Source organism: Mustela putorius, unplaced genomic scaffold, assembly GCF_011764305.1.
Source record: "Mustela putorius furo isolate JIRA1106 unplaced genomic scaffold, ASM1176430v1.1 tig00000450_pilon_pilon_pilon, whole genome shotgun sequence".
Classification (NCBI taxonomy): domain Eukaryota; kingdom Metazoa; phylum Chordata; class Mammalia; order Carnivora; family Mustelidae; genus Mustela; species Mustela putorius.
In genome coordinates this window covers 2,159,350-2,178,269 of record NW_025421385.1, presented here as the reverse complement: position 1 = coordinate 2,178,269, position 18,920 = coordinate 2,159,350, and the positions used below count along the sequence as shown (strand labels likewise).

The 18,920-nt window shown below is 54.5% G+C and overlaps 1 protein-coding gene across 4 annotated transcripts in view; it reads left to right on the top strand.

Annotated features, from left to right (window-relative positions):
* Positions 1–10,383, top strand: part of CEP43 (centrosomal protein 43) — a 29,466-nt gene extending 19,083 nt beyond the window's left edge. For 2 of the 4 annotated variants that reach the window (XM_045080041.1, XM_045080043.1), the window contains 6 exons: positions 1,072–1,298; positions 3,226–3,338; positions 4,865–4,933; positions 7,248–7,284; positions 8,113–8,209; positions 9,273–10,383. In XM_045080041.1, the coding sequence (XP_044935976.1) occupies positions 1,072–1,298; positions 3,226–3,338; positions 4,865–4,933; positions 7,248–7,284; positions 8,113–8,209; positions 9,273–9,347 (618 nt within the window). In that variant the 3' untranslated portion in view covers positions 9,348–10,383. Of the gene's footprint in view, positions 1–1,071; positions 1,299–3,225; positions 3,339–4,864; positions 4,934–7,139; positions 7,285–8,112; positions 8,297–9,272 lie in introns of those variants that run through there. The other 2 variants (XM_045080042.1, XM_045080044.1) reach the window with 2 other exon arrangements.
* The last annotated feature ends 8,537 nt before the right edge of the window (positions 10,384–18,920 follow it).

Below are 18,920 nucleotides of genomic sequence, written 5' to 3'. Positions count from 1 at the left end.
CGCTTCTTGGGAGAGTCTCTCGCACAGCCCAGGCGTCGGACACACACGACCCTCTCCTGTGCCCCCTTTCTGTGCCACAGAAACTACAATTTCATATGAGTTAGCTGAACAGTGTGACATCGGTGTTAAGAGCCAAGCTCCAGACCTTTTCACTTTCTGGGCACGGGACTGAAATGTCGGCCTGTTCCCTCTTCCGTGTCCGCGGCAAAGCCCCAGCCTGTCCCCCACACCCTTGGCCGCTGTTGGGGGGAGAAGGACATGACCTGTGGGCGGACGGGAGGGCTCTCCGGAGGTGTCTGTGCCCTCTGTTGTGACCAGCCTGGTTGGTGGTGTTTGCAGTCCTGTCTGTCACTGACGTAGACAGTCTGACCAAGCAGAGGGTAACACGTCGTCATGCAGCAAGAGATGCACCGGCCTGTTCTGTGTCAGTGTCACCAGATTAGCGAGACAGAGTCAAGGGGCCCAGAGCCCTCTGTGTTGCCTGGGTGCCCGGACGAGAGGAAGTTAGCTGAGAGTCTGACTCAGACCAGTGCTTTCAGCAGCCTGTGTGCCCTCGGACGGTGGTGAGCAAGGCCACATCTTTCACCTTGACACCTGTCGTGTTTGTGTTGGGTGGAAAATTGCTGTTTTTACTGACGGGCACTTCGTTTTAATACTTGGCTCATTTATGGGAACTGATCTACCTTTGCTCCTAGTAATGCCTTCTCCTTTCTGCAAGTGGGAAATTTACTGATTTTTAAGATCATTGTTGAAGGAGTGATGTGCACCTAAGAGGAATGCAGAAGTTAATTTTAGGTGGGGAGGTTTGTTTGTAAATGCTGTAGGAGAAGGTATCTCCAGTTAGTGGGAGTCGGAGGGCGGCATGAACACAGCACCGTCCACGTCTCTCCTTCAGACGCTGGCTGTGCGCGACCTGGGGGAGACTGTCAGGTCCTGCGGTTGCTCGCCCCCCTCACCTGTACATGTAGACACAGATCCGCGTATGTTTGTGTGACATTTGCTACGTACCATAGCGCACTCGTGTTCATTTCACCAAGAAGATCTCCGGCCTGTCCCATTCTCTCTTTCTAGAAGACCGGCAGTGATTCCAGTCAGAGTGACACGAGCGTCTCCTCATCAGAACCAAAGGGCAGGAGCGGTCTCCACTTGCTGGCTCATGAAACCAAAATCGGATCTTTCTTAAGTAACAAAAGTCTAGATGTCAAAGACAAAGCTGGTCTTTGTCCGGATGAAGGCGATACGGAAGGAGATTCTTTTTTCGACGATCCCGTTCCTAAACCGGAAAAAACATATGGTTGGTGAGTAAACTGTGGTTTGGGATTAGCAAAGTAGAGGCTTAAAAATACGGTTCCTTAATATTTTATATTTTAAAAATGAGTTACTGAAGCTTCTGTAATTATTGAATAAGTCAGTCCCATTTTCTGTCCTTAGAGACTTTTAAGTTGTAAAACAGTTCCAGCTGGGGATAAAGCTAGATAATCAGGATTTCTGGAGGGAAGGGTCGACTGCGTGAGCCCGTCTTGTGCCGGGTGCGTTCCGGCGCGGCCCGGCCGGTCAGAGCACGGCAGAGCCCCGCCTCCAGAAGCTTGCGTTCTGCGGACCGAGGCAGGCACCGAGAGTCCCGCATGCGGTGGGTGGGTGCGGCCGGAGTGACAGGCCCGGGGGTGGGGGCCCGGGGGCCTGTGGAGCCTAGAGCCCAAGTTCGTGAGAGGCAGCCAGGACGACAGCGGAGCTCTGGGAGGGCGAGCAGCAGGCAGAGGAGGGCGACCGGTCAGAGCACGCCTGGGGCGGTTGTGGGAATGGGCTCTGGTGGGGACGGCGTTGACTCTGGCAGGAGCGTGGCTGTGCCCCTCGGGGACGCTGGGAACCCCAGGGTCTGAGCCGCACAGCGACCAGCTCACTGGGCTGCTGGGTCTCCGGCAGTTGTCGGAGTTCTCTGGGTGAGTGTTGATGGCAAAAGTGGTGAGAAACAGGTGGTTTGGGGATGTCTTCTGAGGCTCAATCCAAAAGGGTTTGTTGCTAAGTGTTGGAGAATAAAGTGACATCAAGGGCAGCCCAGGGTTTTCAGCCGAGTGACCGGATGGTGGAAGACGCCGCTGCAGGTGAAGCGTGGGGGGGGGGGGGCTGCGCGGGTGGGCCAGGGGACGGCGTGGGGCACTTGTCTCCCGGGTCGGGGTGGGAAGGTCGTCGACGCACAGGTGAAGCCGGCCGTGGGGCGGGGGGAGGGGTCTCCGTGTTTGATCCTACTGCCCCAGGCACCCAGAGGTGGCCACCTGGGAAGTGAGCGGCCCCTGGAGGCGAGCAAGGGGAGGAGGAGGAGGAAGAAGGAACGGGACCGAGAGGAGAGGAGCTCTGGACGGGGGAGGCCCGGGTGAGACCTTGAGCTAAGTTCCGAAAGTGAGCCTTGGCCCAGAGCAGCCTGGAGGCGAGGATCATGGGATCGTGGGTTCGGCGTGGGGGGAAGGGGACAAAGGAGCCAAGTATTGGAGAGGCTTTGGGAAAGGCTGGGGGGCGGTGTAGGTGGTGAGTGGCTTCCTGGTGGGCTGTGCTGTTCAGGGCTGTGGAGGAGCAGCGCCGAGGCAACCGCGGTGGGAGCTCGCAGTGCGCGTCTGCGGAGAACAGTCTGGCCTTAGAGGAGAGGGGGTGCTGTGCGGGGGTGGGGAGACTTGGGCCCCCGGTGCTCTGTGTAGGGTGCGGGGTGCCCCCTTGCCGAGGCTGTCCGCTGCAAGGAGGGAGCATATGGGCGCACTTAGGGGCGGGTGGGGGGCGAGGTGTGCCGGCAGCAGCCTGGGAAGGTGCCCGCCGGCGGGGGGGGGGTGCGGGGCAGGAGGCAGGAAGTGGCCGGAGGGAGGCGCAGGGCTGCCGGGGAGGTCGGCTGGGGGGGCTGCGGCGCCTTTGCCCGTGATACTGCTGTGCCGGTCACCTCCTGCTGACCCTGGCCTGCATTGCCGGGCCCTGGGAGGGGCTTCCAATAAGTACCATGGGCACGGAGACGGCGAGCGGCCGTGTAGCTGGAGAGCGAGCGGCGTCTCACGGGTGGTGCTGCTCAGCCTGCCTCGCCCCGCGGGCGTCCGAGCTGGTTTTGAGTGTGCGAGGCGGCAGCTGCCCTCCAGCGCTGCGCGTGCGTGCTCCCGTGCGTGCTCCCGTGCGTGCTCCCTTACGGTGCTCGTGCCCTAGTGGCCGAGCGTACGCGTGGCCTCCAACTGTGCGCTTGTTTCGGGTTAGGAGAAGTGAACCTGGTAAGCCGGCAGGAAGCCTCGCCTCGCTCTCCGACGCGCCCCCCTTGAAGAGCGGACCCGGCTCGCTCAGCGCAGCGCCCTCGTTGAAGGACTCTGAAGGTGAGTGCCTGGGAGCCCCGGGCCTGCTTGCTGGCGGCGCGGACCGGGAGGGCTCAGGACGTGCTTTCTCGTGGTTGACGAAGTACCACGTGGTCGTCTGTTGTGCAGGAGGAGCCCCTAATTTGACCAGCGATGGTCCTTTTCATCGCTTTCCAAAACGGTCGTGTTTGCTTCGTTTTGTGTTGTGTTTCCTGTGCCATCAAGTACCTTCAGGAAACTGACTTTTTAGCTGCCTTATGTAGTTAACAATTCTAAGTCATTTCTCTCTTGTTGGACATTTAGACTCATGTCAGTAGGATTTAAATTCAGTTTTTAAGAGTTTGTTTTCTAGAATCCGTGATACCACAGGAATCATCATAGGAATCTTCGCATATTTGGTCTGCGGTGATGTGGGTCCGGCATCGTTTTTTTTCCCACTTTGGTTATTGGCGTCACTTTCTTTCTGTGTTTGTGTGTGTGTGTGTGTGTTTGAATTTTTAGATTTACTTTTTTCACCATGATGGGTGTTTTCTAATCCCCATCACCTGCTTCTTCAATCCCATGGTCCAGTCACACGGCGTCTTTCTCCGACGCTCTTGGCTCAGCCTCCTACTCGAGCTCTGTCTCGGTCGCATGCAGTTAAGGTTTCATTGTTCGGAGTGTGGCTCTGTCGTGTGTGTTCACATGTAGCAGAGAGGTGTGGTCAGCAGACGTGGAACGCCGTGGCCGCCGTTCCGTTCCTGCCCCTCCCCGCATGCGGGCGGCAGCAAGACACCAGGGACTTGCAGGCAGGAAACACGGACGTGTGTGGGTGAACTTCATTCACGGTATCAGAGCGAATGTATTTCCTGGACAGTGTGTCCAGGGGTATAAATGTGACGCTTTTGAGAACATTTTCTAAAAAGCACACCTTTATTAGGAAATCGTGGTGTGATTTTGCATAGTTTTGCAGTATTTCCTAACCTCTTTGTATCCTGTTTTGGGGCTGTAGGATTTGCCGGAGCAGGCAACGAGGTGATGTGTGGCTGCCTTTAGCCATCTGGCAACCTCGCCGAGTGTTTGCCGTTGGGGCCAGCAGTTTCCCTCTCGTGCTTTCTCCCCGTCTTCGTCACCTGCAGCAGGAGTCTAGCTCGGCGCGGTCACGTTGCTCTAACACTGGTCAGGGGCTGTAGACGTAGACAGCACAGTGAGCACTTGGGACTGAAAGCATAACCAGTGAGGTCAGTTCGGTAAATAGAAAAACAATTAAATTAAAGCAACATTGAGAAGTTCAGAGGAAAGTAAACTTGGTGAGATGACGAACTCCTGCCCGGCGAGACTTGGTGCAGACGGTGGCGCGGGACAGTCTGGTGGTCAGGTGCCGGTGACGGCTGCTGTGTGTGTGGGGAGCCGGGCCTGCGGGGCTTGACGTCAGCATCGCTGGTCATTCTTTCTTGGTGTTTGGTTTGGACGTTTGACTCCTAAACCCTAGGCTGAAGAGAAATGATGCAGTTTAGAGATTGTTGTGTTCTGAAAGTCAATTTAATGTGAATATTTTTCCTTCACAGGTAAACGAGGAAGCACAGTTTTAAAAGATCTGAAATTGGTCAGCGATAAAATTGGATCACTTGGATTAGGTAACTAGATTTCTGATTTTAGCACTGATTGCCTGAGGGCGATCATGTTTAGAATAAAAGCGCAAATGAAATGGCTTAGCCTGGAGTGAGCGCTTGGCGATGGGATGTTCGGGCGGTCTTCATGAATCTCGGCTCTCTCCGTGTGCCGGGCCTGGAGAGAGCGCAGACCGCAGACCTTCCCTGTGGAGCTTGGGTTCCGGTGGGGACGACCTGCATCAGACGGGTGCAACGGAGGCCTGGGTTTGAGAGTCCAGACGCACGGTGTGAAAGTGGGTGGTAGGGGGGCTTACCCTGGCCTAGGCTTTCTGGAAAGGCCTCATCTAGGAAGTAACTTCTCTGCCAACACCTGTGGGGCAGGGCCAAGGGGAGAGGTTTCCACTCAGACTGACGACGGGTTGTGCAAAGGCAGTCCCTTTTTTATTTTTAAACATTTATTTGAGAGTGTATGTGCGTGGTGGGCGGCCTGGACGGGGAGGGAGAGTCCCTCAAGCAGGCCCCGTCGCGAGTGTGGAGCCGGATGTGGGACGCCATCCTGTGACCCTGAGACCCGCAGCCGAGAGTCAGACCGAGAGTCAGACCCGCAGCCACTGCCGCACCCAGTCGCGCCCTCCCCAGTGCAGTTGTCCCTGCGGGGCTCGGATGTTACGGCCGATGGAAGCCACACGTCACTTCCCTGTTCTCTCCCACGCCTCCCTCCCCCTTTGCATTTTGGCTAAAGTCCCGAGCATGACCTGCCAGGCCCTTGGTGGCCCCTGTCAGCCCCTCTCTGCCCGTCGTCTGGTCTCCGCTCTCTGCCCGCAGACGCGCTCTGGAGGATGTGTCGACTTCTCACTGCTTCCCGGATCACTGCCCCTGCCCGACTCTGGGCCTTGGCGTGTGTTTCTTCTTGGAGCTCACTTTCCCCATAATTTGTACGTCTGGTACCTTCTGTAGGTTTCCCCTCAGAAAGTTCTCTCCAGCCTCTCGAACAGCGTCTGGTTTGTCTGGCTGTTGGCTGCCTCTCTCTCCACTGCGGGGTGGGCTCCTTGAGGCTAGGAACACCCCTTACTCAGGGTCGTACCTCGGCGCCTGGGAGTCGCACACTATCTGACAGATGCATCAAGTGATGATGGCTTTAGTGGGAGAGGACTGTCTTGTCTCGCTAGCCGGGAGCTTGAACCCCTCAGTGACGCGTCTGTGTAGATGCCGTCTCGTACCCACACCAGTGTCCCCCAAGCCCAGCTGGCTGCCCAGCCGGCGGCCTTGTGGTCTGCGCCCTGCCTAGGGCGGCCGCCCCATATCCATGTGTCTCCCACATGCAGGGCATCCCTGGGCAGGATGGCTCTTGTGGGCCTCTGTGTTTTCACCTCGAGGTTCACGTCTGCTTTCCTCACGTGTCCCTCAGGCGATGTGGAGGGGCGTTTGCAAGGCATAGAGGTGATGCCCTTCCGCCACGGGACGCTGCCCCGGCCATCTGCGGCCTCCACGTCCCGCTGCCTTCTGCGGAGGGCAGGCTGCGTCGCAGGCTGTGGGCCCAGCACTGCGCCTGCTGGATCCTGACACGAGCCTGTGTCTGGTGTGGGTTTGGCCATCATCACAGCCGAGGAGACGGCCGAGGAGGGTTACCTAGTTCTCCCACGGGCCGAGAGCTCCTTGCAGCCGGAGCCGGAATTTGAAGTCGTTGAGTCTCACGGAGATGCTCCTGTTCACTTGGCTCTCCTGCCTCTTCACACTTCGTGAGCCTTTGAACGTTCTGCGGGTTGTGCGGAGTTGACAGTGTCGGTAACAGGGACCCTGCGGGGCTCAGTCCGTGAAGCGTCTGCCTTCAGCTCAGTCATGATCCCGGCATCCTGGGCTCAAGTTCCCTATCAGGCTCCCGGCTCAGCGGGGCCTCTGCGTCTCCCTCTCCCAGCTGCTGCTGCTCCGGCCCTCACCGTCTCTCTCTCTTTCTTTTTCTCTGACCAAAAATCTTTAAAAGAAAAGTATAGCAGTTGTGATAACTTGCTGTTATCATGAACATAATATCATTTAATCTGAAATGACTTTACAAATAGTGAACATACAATGGATTAGATTTTGGGGGACTTGGAATAAAAGACCAGGTATTAACTACGTTTCGGGACATTTTTATTATGCCCTAGGCACTTTATTTGGTCATTCGCTTTCATATCGTGTGTGGTCAAAAACAGTCTTTCTGATCCTGGCGACTTCTTTTTTAATGCTGCAGTAGAATGCGTTAATGTAGTTTTTCCCCGGAGGAAACGTGTGTGTGGTCGCAGATGAGTTGTGGAGCGTGTTGGGACCAACGTGACGTGTCTTTTCCTAAACTCGGCAGGGACCGGAGAGGATGACTACGCTGACGACTTCAACAGGTGAGAGCGCGGGTCGGGCGGCACAGGCGTCGGGGGCAGTTTCTGACCCGGCGGTGACAGGATTCCGTCCGTGCCCGTGTTCGTGCGTTACACGCTCCCGTCCGTGCTGATCGCAGGTGGGGGCAGACCGTCCGTGCGGATCTGCACGCTGGGCTGGGAGGCCTTAGTTTGGCCGTAGAGAGTGAGCAGACGCGCTCCGTCCAGGAAGCTTGGGGCCAGTGGGTAAAGCTGAGGCCCCGGGAAGAGACGCAGAGCGGCTCCGAGGAGGCCGGTCTCCGGGACCCACGTGCTTCCCCACGTCCAGTGGCGGCGGGGTGGGGGGTGGCACACGGCGAGTTTTAAGAACGGCCCCACCAGTTACTGTTCTGATGCAGACGGCGTCTCAGGTCACCTTTTTACACACGTAGGGACAGTGTAATCCAGCGAGGTGCCTGATAGCTTGGAGATAGTGTTTGTTACGGAGAGGATCAGAAATGTGACGTTAGAGTCAGAATTTTCATGCCGTTGACAGAGACCCCCCCCTGCAGTTGGGAATCTATGTTGATTCTTTAGCAATAGTTAATAAGCATTTTTTGAGAAGTAGCATGACGTAGTAGATGAAGTATTAAAAACCTGGGTTTGCACCTTCCTGACCTTGTGTCCGTGTCCGCTCTGTGGGTCTTTGCTTTTGCCTCGTAAAGTGATGCGTCTGTTTCTGGCTCATGAAGTTACTTTAAGGATCAAGTGGGATAATTCGTAGGAAATTCATGAGACTGAGTATCATTTCATTGTATTTTATGTAAATGTTTATTTTCAGTGTTCCTTCTTCTTGTCTTTCTCTCGAACCAGCACCAGCCACCGCTCAGAGAAGAGTGACCTCAGTGTCGGGGAAGAGATCGAGGAGGACCTTTCCGTGGAGATCGACGACCTCAACACCAGTGACAAAGTACGGTGCGGCCGTGGCCCGCGGAGCGCCGCTCGCGCCTGCGTCTCTTGCCGGGGGTGACTGTATAGGTTCAACAGTTACAGAAAGGTAGTTGAAGGCTGTGACATGACCCTTCCTGGCCCAGGTTCTGGATAAGAACTGGCCACCTCAGCGGTGCAGTAGAGGTCCGCTGACGCCAGAGTCCTGTTTGGGGAAGGCAGGATAGAGGATAGACCTCGGTGCGCGGACGAGAGGGTGTGATGGAGGAGGCGGAGCGGCGTCTCGGCCGGCGGGTCAGGGCTGGTGCAGAGGCCGGCGCGGACAGTACAGTGGACGCAGGCTCCATGGTTAGGGGTCCGTCCTGCAGAGCCACATTTGACCTTTTTATTAGGCAGGCAGGGGCATGTACTGAGATGTGTTGCACAGAAGAGGTCAGCGAGCCTCTCAGCATCTCCCGTCATGCCCACGGAAAGCTGCGGCCCGTTCGGGCGAGGGCCCCTCGGACATCTCGGGTTAGAGGTCGCTGCAGCCTGGAGGTGAACGTCGCCTCCCAGCATGAGGAGGGAGTCCGTGCTTGTGGCCGTCTGGGGATTAGCAGCCGAGAAGGCCTTTGAGAGAGGCAGCGTTTGCTGGCAGACACCGCATGTCTGAGCCGGCACCGCCCCGGCCCATGCTCAGCCGTGCACTGCGGTTCTTGGGCAAGCCTTGGCCTTGAGTCCCTGGCTGGTGTGTCTGTGAAGTGCTGGTGGGATTGTCTGCCTCCCAGGGTTGTGGGTAAGCTTGAGTCAGAACTCCCGACACGGGTCGGCGTCCACGGTCTGCCTCGTCACCGGACGGGCTGCAGCTGGGCTGTTTCAGCACGCTGTGGTGGTGGTGGTGGTGCAGTCTGGCTCTTAGCTCAGCCTTTTAGTAATTCTCACAGATAGCAAAATAGGGGGAAGAGGGAGAGACGGAGGGACTTCGGAAGGTGAAGCAGTTTGTATAGCGCAAGATGCTAGTCAAGGTACAGCAGCGTATCGTAAGGGTTATTTATGACTCTGCTTGCATTCTGATACTGGTTCTCTCTTTCTTTTGAACCATAAAGCTTGATGACCTGACACAGGACCTGACCGTGTCCCAGCTCAGTGACGTTGCCGATTATCTGGAAGATGTTGCATAGACGAGAAAGAAAGAAGTGTTCTCATCAACAAAGGACAAAGGACTCTGATCACTTCCATTTTTTTCCCTCCAGACAATCACTCTTTGCTGGAATGTCTGCTCCCTGTTGGTGCCTTGTGTTTCAGAAAGACTGCAGATATTTTTAAAAATTAAGTTTTCATTATACTCAACGAAAGCTTCTTATTTGAGGCCATTTGTGGAAGATACACTGTTCTTAATTTGGTTTGGCTACACATTGGTCTGTGGAAGTTGATTACCGACAACTCAGCTTCATTTCGAGGAGCGAACCCGGGAAACCATGAGTATTCTAGCACCCTGAAAGGTCTCAATAAAGCTGCAGGCTCCCACAGCTCTGCGTGTGTGTGTGGCTTCACCAGCCAGGACAAAGCATACGTGACCGTCGGTGTGGTGCCCCTGGTCGCAGAGCGGCCTGAAGCTTATTACCGGAAGTGAGAGTTGACACGTCTGCTTTATTTGGATTTCCTTCCGTCTGGAAGGGTTGTTAGACCGATAAGGTTATATTAAATACTCCTGTGTGCGCTAGTGTTGCTTGTTTTGAAGAAATCTAGGGTCGTTACGACTTTTAATCCACGAGTTGTCGCCAGCAGCATCCGTGGTCGCCTCCCCTGTCCGCAGAAGAAGCTGTTGGTCCCCAGACTGTCGTCTTTATCGTTGTAATTCATTGGGTGTAAAGATGCCTGGAAACCAATTCCAGAACACATCTGGAAGCACCGAGAGGGCTTCTCTTTCCATCTGTGAGTCGGTCGTATTAAATAGTAATGGCCTAAGACCATGACCCGTGGGCCAAGCTTTGGGCACGGTCTGTGGCTTCCTCACAGCCCTGTAGGACGGAGTCGCCGCTGGCCCGTGGGCAGTCTCGTTCCCGCTCGCTGCTGCCCGTGGGGTCGCTGGCCCTCGCCCCTGGGAGTGATGCAGACGTGAAGCTGTGATTGTGCGCCACGTTTGTGTTTTTTATTTGAATTAAATTATGTTTGTTTTTATTAAAAGTCACCTTTATTAATAAAGAGTAAACTAGACCTACTCGACTGGTTTCAGTGAGTGAGCAGACCTCGTGGTTCTAGCGCAGGTTTTTCAGTTCCTGCCCGCCTCGCTGTCACGGAGGCGCTCGCCGGGTGCTTGTCTGTGAGGGCTGCGATTGTGTGACACGACAGCGCGCTGGTGTAACGTCACCGTGGAACCCAGCCGTGAGCGCCAAGAGGAAGTGAGACAGAACGTGGGCCCGCGCAGCCCGGGAGCAGCTCTGTCCGTCTGTCCTTGCGCTGTGGCCTCCGACCTCCGTCTTGCCGGCGTGTGCGCGTGGTGTGTGTGCACGGCGCCGTGTGGAGATGTAATCTGTTGTAAAAGTCCCCTGCGTGCGGGTTGTGGAAAGCCTGTCCCTGGACGTCCTCTCTGTAAGCAGTTGCTTTCTCTAAAGCATCGCAGCTCCGCTCGGGGCCTCTGGCATCCGTCCGACGCCGGACGTACTGTCCGTGTTCTCTGATAGGAGCTGGGTCTCAGGGAATGACCTGGAAGGTTGTGTAGCAGGAGGTGCCTTTTAAACTTGTGGAAAACTTGGAACAGCAGCATCTGAAATCTGTCATTCTCCTGTTAGGCAGGGAATCGGACCTTTGGATGGCCTCTGGGAGGAGGGGCGGAAGGGGCCGACGCAGGCCTCGGTCATCGGCCGCACGCCTGGTGATGCCAGGTAGCGTAGAATCCAGTGATGGAAAGTTCCATTTCCACCTGTGTGTAGGCTCTGAGTGTGTAAGTAGTATCTTCTCCTTGTTCGGAAATATATTTTGACGTACTAATCCATGAAATACATTTTCATGGTAAAACCTGGGTTTTACTGTGGAATCTTTCAGGTATGAGGTGTCATTTTATTGAGGAGGACTCGGAGGGAATACAAAGCTTTTATTCCCTCCCGTTGGTGTTTGTGCCCCTGTTGTGTGTCGTGGTGTGTGAGGGGAATGCCGTGACCCGCTGTGCGCCTGCCGACACCGGCAGCGTCCCTGTCCCGCCGCAGCTCCTTGGGCCCACGCGGAACCAGCACGCGCCACGCGCACTGCCATGGTGGGCTGGCTTGGAAGGTTTGCGTCTGAACCACCTCGTCTGCGCGGCCCTTCCCCCCAGAACCGCCAGGCTGGCTTGATTCCCTCTTGTCCTCAGAGACACTCCGGCTGAGGGGACGCCCCACTGTGGGGCGTCAGTGACGTTGCCCGATCATCGTCGTAAGCTCCGGTAGAGCAGGGACGCTGTAGCCACCTGGGTACACGATTGACGCCTTGAGTAGCGTCTGGATCTGTGCACGTCGATGGGCTCCGCACGTGCCGGCGAGTGTGGCTGAGAAAGGGTTCTGGCGGGACAGCTGCCCCCGAGGATGGCGATCCACACTTTGGGGATCGGCCGTCCTGACCCGAGCTGGGGGAGGCCGCCAGGCTTCCATTCTGACAAGTGGTTCAGGGTTCAGGTCCGGCCATCAGATGGGACCAGAGCTGATGGGGACAGCCTCCCCGAGGCAGCAGCTGGTGGTCCTGCCGTGGCTCGGCGTGGCTGTCGGCACAGGGAGCGGTGGAGGGGGCTCGTAGTGGCTGGACTGGCGTTCCCGCCAGGGACACAAGGGCGGCCAGGACACATGGCTTCTGGAGACACCGGCCCACGAGTCCGGGGCACGCCCCGTCTCGTGCTCTGCCCTGCCCCCCACCCCCGACACGGGCGACATGGCTGGGCTCCGTGCTGGGAGGGTGGCGCAGAGACCACCGTGCGGCGACCCGTGGGACCCACACGTGCGTCCACGGAGGAGTGTGAATAGCCGGAGGTCGAGATGCGCACGTGCGCAGCCTCTGCTGGGGGAAGCCGTGCGGAGCCCGGGATGGCTGAAGAGGTCCCAGTCTCCTGCTGGGGAATCACGAGAACTTTGGTGCCTAAGAGAGGCCGCTTTGGAAAACCGAGGAGAGGACGGTTGGGCTGGGTCTTCTGGGACAAGGGCTGGGTCGCGGGGTGCCCCCACCGGCACCGAGGCCTCCGAGACGGGGCTCTGCAAGCCGGCGGGGTGTGGCTTGGGACGGGGGGGGGGGGACAGTGCACGCAGCTGGGACAGTGGAGATGGGAGCCGTGGCGGCAGGGACAGGAGCCCCGCAGGGCTGGAGCAGGTGACACAGGCCCTCACGTGCATCTTCTCGCCCGCGGAGCTGGTGCGTCTAGGTGAAATTGGGTGATTTTCAGTGTAAATAGCGACTTGCAGGAATCTTGACAGGGCGGAGCGTGAGCTTGCCCACGCCGGCTGCCGGCCAGGATGGAGCTGGGGCTGTGACCTTAGCAGGGGAGGTGACTTTTGAACATAGAACTTCTGTCCCGATGGCAAAGGAACCTTCCTGCCAACCAGGAATGGATCCCAGCGCAAGGTCGGGGGCCTGGTGTCTCCCGCGTCTTCGGGGGCAGGCTGCTGCGGCTCCCCTCGAGGGGGCGCAACGCTTGTTGGCAGTGGCCGTGCCCCGCCGTGGCTGTCCCTGTGAAGACTCCCTGACCCTGTGCCCCCTGGGAATCGGGAGCCAGCGGGCAGGGCAGGAAGTCACAATGCAGGTCGGGGGCAGGAAGCAGGCGGAGCAACAGGGAAGGTCCACCCGAGGGCTCGTGCCGTGGCCACTGCTGATATTCTCACTTGAGTTGGTTTCCCCCCCACTTGAGTTGTTTTAGCAATTTATGCCACCTTCAGATTTGGCAAAACTATTTCCCCACTAATGTTCAATTTTCAAACATTTCTAGTTGCAGTGAAAGCCGACTCGGCGCTCTCGGTTGCCAGGCACCGGCCCCCGATTTCCATCGTCCCGCAGTCTGTGTGACTGAATACGCAGCTCTTCCCTCGCTGCTCCCTGCGTCCCTGTGGGATGTGGTTTCGGAGCTTCTCTGCCTTCTGTTTTACAAATTTCAATGCAGAGAATGATCCCCTGCGCCAGCACGTGCCGCGCCTGTCCGCAGACCCTCCCGCACCGCCGCCTCCGCCGTGGGTGCCCCGCCGTCGCCCACCTTTCCAGCCCGCACCCGCCTCCGCGCCGGGGTCCGCGTGGGAGAAAGCACGTGGTCTCCGTCCCCCAGTGCGGCGGATTCTTGTCACCCGTTTGCTTTTACTCCCTGAACACCCTGTCCTGGGGCAAGTCTTACCAACAGCTGTTCTCCAGAAGTTTGGGATGCCGGGCGCACACCTGCTCCACAGGTCACCCTGCTGTGGCCCCAGTGATGGGGACCCGGGAGACACCTGTGCCGCTGTGCACTGAGCGCTGAAGTAGAGGCGTGCTGCCTGTCAGGCCGCTGAGGAGCCCACCGGCGGGAAGAAGGGGAGGGAATGAGGGAAGACAGGTCCCTCCCTGGGGCCCCCGGGAGGAGGAGCGGAGCTTCCCACAGGACTGGCAGCACCATGATGTTTGACGTCTTCGAACTCGGCCCCCCGAAGCACCGGGGGTGGGTGGGTGGGTCTGCCCAGGGCTGCAGGAATCACACGGAGCAGCCGAGGGCGCATCTGAGAAGGAAGGGTGTCACAGCTGGGAAGTGCCAGCTGGGGGTCGCAGCCACGGGGGGGGGGGCAGGCAGTGGAGGGACCATCAGAAGCCACCGCAGAGGGGAGCCCCGGGGATGACCGATGTGCTCTCTGTGAGCTCGTGGACCGGCTGGCATCGCCACCGACAAGCACGTGCTCAGCAGTAACCTGGTAACCAACCTCACTCAGGCCAGAGTCCTAGGCCTTAGTGGGACCTGGATGTGCAGGGAATGGGGAGCCTCGGGGGCCGTTCAGCTTCTGAGGGATTGTCGCGGCTCTCCCAGGGCCCGAGTCCCACGTCGCTTCCTCGCCAGGGCCGCCCCTGAGGGACGCGTTGCTGACTCCGCTTCCTCCCGTCCTCGGCGGCAGCTGCAGAACTGGGACTCCACTGTCCCTGGGGGGACTGTTGGGATGCTCTCGATGTGGAACCCCCGGAGCAGTTAGAAAACGCGTATATGCCATAAAACTTACATTCTTCGCTGTGATTTTAGCCCCTCAACGTGCACTGTAGTTCTGTTCTCGAGACGAAAGAACAACTCTCCGTGGTAGCACATGGCGACTGAGCCGGGGACGGGCTCCAGTTTCCACTTATTCACGCGCGCTGCCAGGAATCTCCGTGACAGACTGTCAGAAATCATCCTGACGTAAATCGCAACCGAGTGCTTTTCAGATCGTACCAGAATTAGTAATTCATGAATTAAATTCCAACTATAAATAATGAACAGGCTCGTGTAGTAGTGATAGTTCGGTGAATGTGAGGACAGCATCTTGTAAACATAAAAATACTTAAACGTGCGCGGGTTTGACACAGTGTTGGTAAAGATAAGAATATGCCATGACTTTGAAGACATTGATGACAAACTGGGGAATGAAGATCATTAAAAGAGCATTTATGTTGTTAAAATGTCACTAGTCACTGAGGAAATTTGAAATGCTACAAATCCTATACTCAAGTGAAGAAGAATGTTCCAAAATTTAACAATTCTAAAACTTGCATGACATTTTCAAAAGTACATATCAGTAATGGAAAAACCATTTTAATTATTCTAGAATAAAATTATGTAACTCCATAGAGATTTTCAAAAAGTCATTCTAATATGAAGAAGTATTCTCAAAAACTACACCATCAAAACAATGTAGGAAAAATGTACTGCAAAGATAGTGCCAGGCACTCTGATGCATTCTCGGCCGTGTGGCGAAGGTCCAACTGACCTCAACTTACCCATCCTGGGGGTCTGTGTTGTAGGTGAGGAACCCAAACAATATGAAGCTGGGGACATCTTTACATATTGTTCCTCTCCCCTCTCTCCAGGAGGTGAGAGCCCTTAGATGTCCTTGTGAAATGTAAGCACAGAGCAAAAGAGAGGGTAGTCTGTGTGTCTGTTCAGTAACTTGTAAGATTTGTCCTTTGTCCAAGGTCCCAGTAAAATTTGTTCAGAAATCTCTAACCATGCAGAAATATGAAAATACTTTCTCTGCAAGTCTGGTTGCTGGGCATGACTCACCAAAGAACAAGCTGGCAAGTGACGAGTGGGGAACAGCTGAAACAGACTTCAGGGCCAGGAGAAGGTGAGGCTGTGTGTTACCGGCCAGAATGCATCTCGTCCCACTTTCCGGTCCTCAACAGCTTCCATGAGATGTAACTCACGCTCAGTATAGTTTACCCATGTCAAGTGTACGATTCGACAGTTTTTAGTGTGTTCACAGACTTGTGCCACCATCACCACACTCCATTTTGGAAGATTATCATTACCCAAAAAGGCCGCCTTCCCCTGTTCACAGTCCCCCCACAGCCCTCCCTGAATCTACAGACTCGTCAGCTCTGGACATCTCTTCTAAATGGGATTGTATAATACGTTGCGATGTATCACCTCCCTGACCCTGAGCATCGTGTCTTCACGGCTCGTCCATGTTGCTGCAGGTGTCAGCTCTTTATTTCTTTTTATAGCCAAAGGATATTCTGATTGGATATACTGTATTCGAGATTCGAGGTATCCATAACTTGGTGGAGATGGAGTGTTTCTAGGTTTTGCTGCTTTGACTAATGCTGCTGAGAGCATTCCAGTGCAAGTTTGTGTGTGTGTGTGTGTGTGTGTGTGTGTGTGTGTGTATAGCTTTTTTCTTGGGTGCATACACAGAAGGGGAGTTTCTGGGTCCCGTGATGACTATGTTTAGTGCTTTGAGGAATTGCCAAACTGCGTCCCCCAGCAGGTGCAACATTTTGCATCCCCAGCAGCTATGGATGAGGGTCCCATTCTCTGCACAGCCTCGCTAATGCTCATTAATAGCTCTTTTTTTGAATATAGCTATTCTGATGCGTGTGAAGTAGTACCACATTGTGGTTTCAATTTGCATTTGGAGTATATTATTTTATGTGCACTTGAGAAGAATTTGTTTTCTGCTGTTAGGCACAGTGTTCCACAGATGGTTTTTAGGTCCAATTTTTTAGTAGTGTTGTTCAAGTTTTCTGTTTCCTTATTGAGTTTAATCTTAGTTGTTTTATCCTTATTGAAAGTGGGGGTATTGAAATATCCAACTATTGTTGAATTATCTCTTTCTTCAATTCTGTCACTTTTTTGCTTCTTATAGTTTGGAATTCTGTTGTTAAGTGCAGATATGTAATGGTCATGTCTTCCTGAGGGAAGACCCTTTTTTATTTTAAAATGTCCCTCTTTATCACTAGAATTTTGTTTTGTTTTAAAGTCATTTTGGCTGACATTCTGGCCCTTAGGGTGGCTGTTTGCTTGGTGGTCGTTCCTTTCAACCTACTTGTACCTTTGAATCCAAAGTTTGTCTCCTGTAGATAGCATGTAGTTGGATTAAAAAAAAAAAAAGGCATCTGGTAACCTCTTTCAACTAGATTGTTTAATCCATTTACATTTAGTGTAATGATTGAGACAGTCTGGATTTATGTCTGCAGTTTTAATTTTTGTTTAGTATACGTCTCATGTCTGTTTTGATTCTTTCCTTTACTGCTTTCTTTTGCCATAAGTATTTTCTAGTGTAACATTTTTCACTCCTTATTTTTTCACCCTAGATTTTTCCACTCTTATTGAGGATAATTGACATGTAACACTATGTAGTTTAAGGTGTACAGCATGATGGTTTGATGTGTGTATGTTTTGTGAAGTGATCACAACAGGTTTAGCTAACATCCATCTTCTCATATAGACACAATAGAAAGAAAAGAAAAAAAACTTCTGCTTGTGAAGAGAACTCTTAGTTTCTACTCTCTTAACAAGTTTCCTGGGTGTCCTCACTATATTTTTTAAGTATTTTTTTAGTGATTGCTCTGGGGCTCACAGTGTACTTCTCAATCAGAATCTGCATAGGTCTACACTAAATTATTTCCTCTAAGTGATGGAAATATCTCTCCTGTATAGCTCTATACCCTCTCCTCTTTTTCTTTTTGTGCTATTATTGTTCTACTTATTACCTCTCTACCTGTTGTAAACACAAGAATTATCTGTTCTAATTATTACCTTATATAATTGTGGGTCTTTTGAAGAACCTGAGACTACACAGTGAGGAAGGGAGGCGAGAGGAGAGGGAGAGGGGAGGAAGGGAAATCAGAATATGGGGCATTTGTGAACGTCCACTTTCCAGCTCTGCAGAGAACAGAGCCCACCTTCCTCTGCTTCCGTGGGCCCACAGTGAACCCCGTGGGCAGCCCTCTCCTGGACCAGCTCACCTGTCTGTGGGCAGATGCGGTTGCGGTGGGTCTTTGGTCTTGCACTTTGTTGAGCTGGCTATACATGGGGCACTGGCTCCAGGTGGATCTCGGTGGAATTTGGGGGACAACCATTCACAGCTGTGGGCCATCTGTCACAAGACCGGAGGCATGCAAGGTGGCCGTCCCAAGGACGGCCTGCTGGGTGTGTTGTGGAGCCTCGTGGCCGGAGGCAGGTTGGGTGGCAGATGGGAGAGGCCCTGGCTTCTGGGTCCGCCTACCTGGTTTCCTCCAGCCCAGCCCTCCTTCCCACAGAAAGAAATGTCAGCTCCTGGCTAAGCCGCGAAGTTCTGTAACGTAATTCGCTCAGAAACCGGAGCTTCTCTTTGCTCGTGCCGTGTGCCAGGGGAGAAGGGCTCTGGTGCATAGTCAAGATAAAGCAGAGTAAGGGCACATCTGAATGGCCTCGCTGACCCCCACCCCCCGCCATTACCATGACACCAAATAACTATTTTGTGAAATTTAGCTGTTTCTTAGAAAGTGACCAAAATATTCTGAGCTTTAAGTGCTAAGTCAGCAGAGGTGTTGAAATAAGCCTCAGGAGAAACAACTGGCCTAGTTTTTCCCATGAAAATACATGTTTTAGGTGAAATAGCAAATTGACATGATGAATGTGAGTGGCTGGTCGTGGGAGGTGGAAGAGGTCCCACTGGGACCAGCGTCCCGGACCCTGCGGGCCTCCTGCTCTTCCCACGTGCACTGCTCTGGACCTTGCCTCTCCCACCCCTGTGGGTGCTGATCCCCGGCCTGCTGTTTCAACCCTGGGCTATAGAGCTCCAGGGCACTGGCTTAGGCCGTCTGTGGGGCTGTGGAGGGGGGACTGGAGCCCCATCTGTTCTTCCTTTAACATCTAATCAAGTTGTGAGATTTAAAACTAAGAATTCTCTGCCACTTTGGGAGAAGTGCCTCCAGTCCCAACCTTCTAGGACCTTCTGAGCGACTGCTTCTGTCGTGCACGTGAAGCCGCCAGCCTTGGCTGAGGTGGTGGTTGGCGTGCCGTCTATGTGGTGTATCCACCTGGCAAGGGAAAACACCACTTTGTAGAGCAGACCAGCGGGACGGCTGCGGGGTCCACCGGACAGGTGGCTGCTGCTCCAGACAGAGGGTGGGGGCTCCTCGGGGCCGGGGTGGGGGGGACGGGCACCGTTGTGCTCGAAGTTAGAGTGGTTACTGAAATTTAAAAAAAATATGCCTAAAACGACTTGCTTTTGTATTCACATTTAGGTATTTAAAGAACTCTGTCTTCATGATATGCCCAGTGATGGCAACAAGCAAAATAACATCATTTACCGAGCTCATGTGTTCAAGTT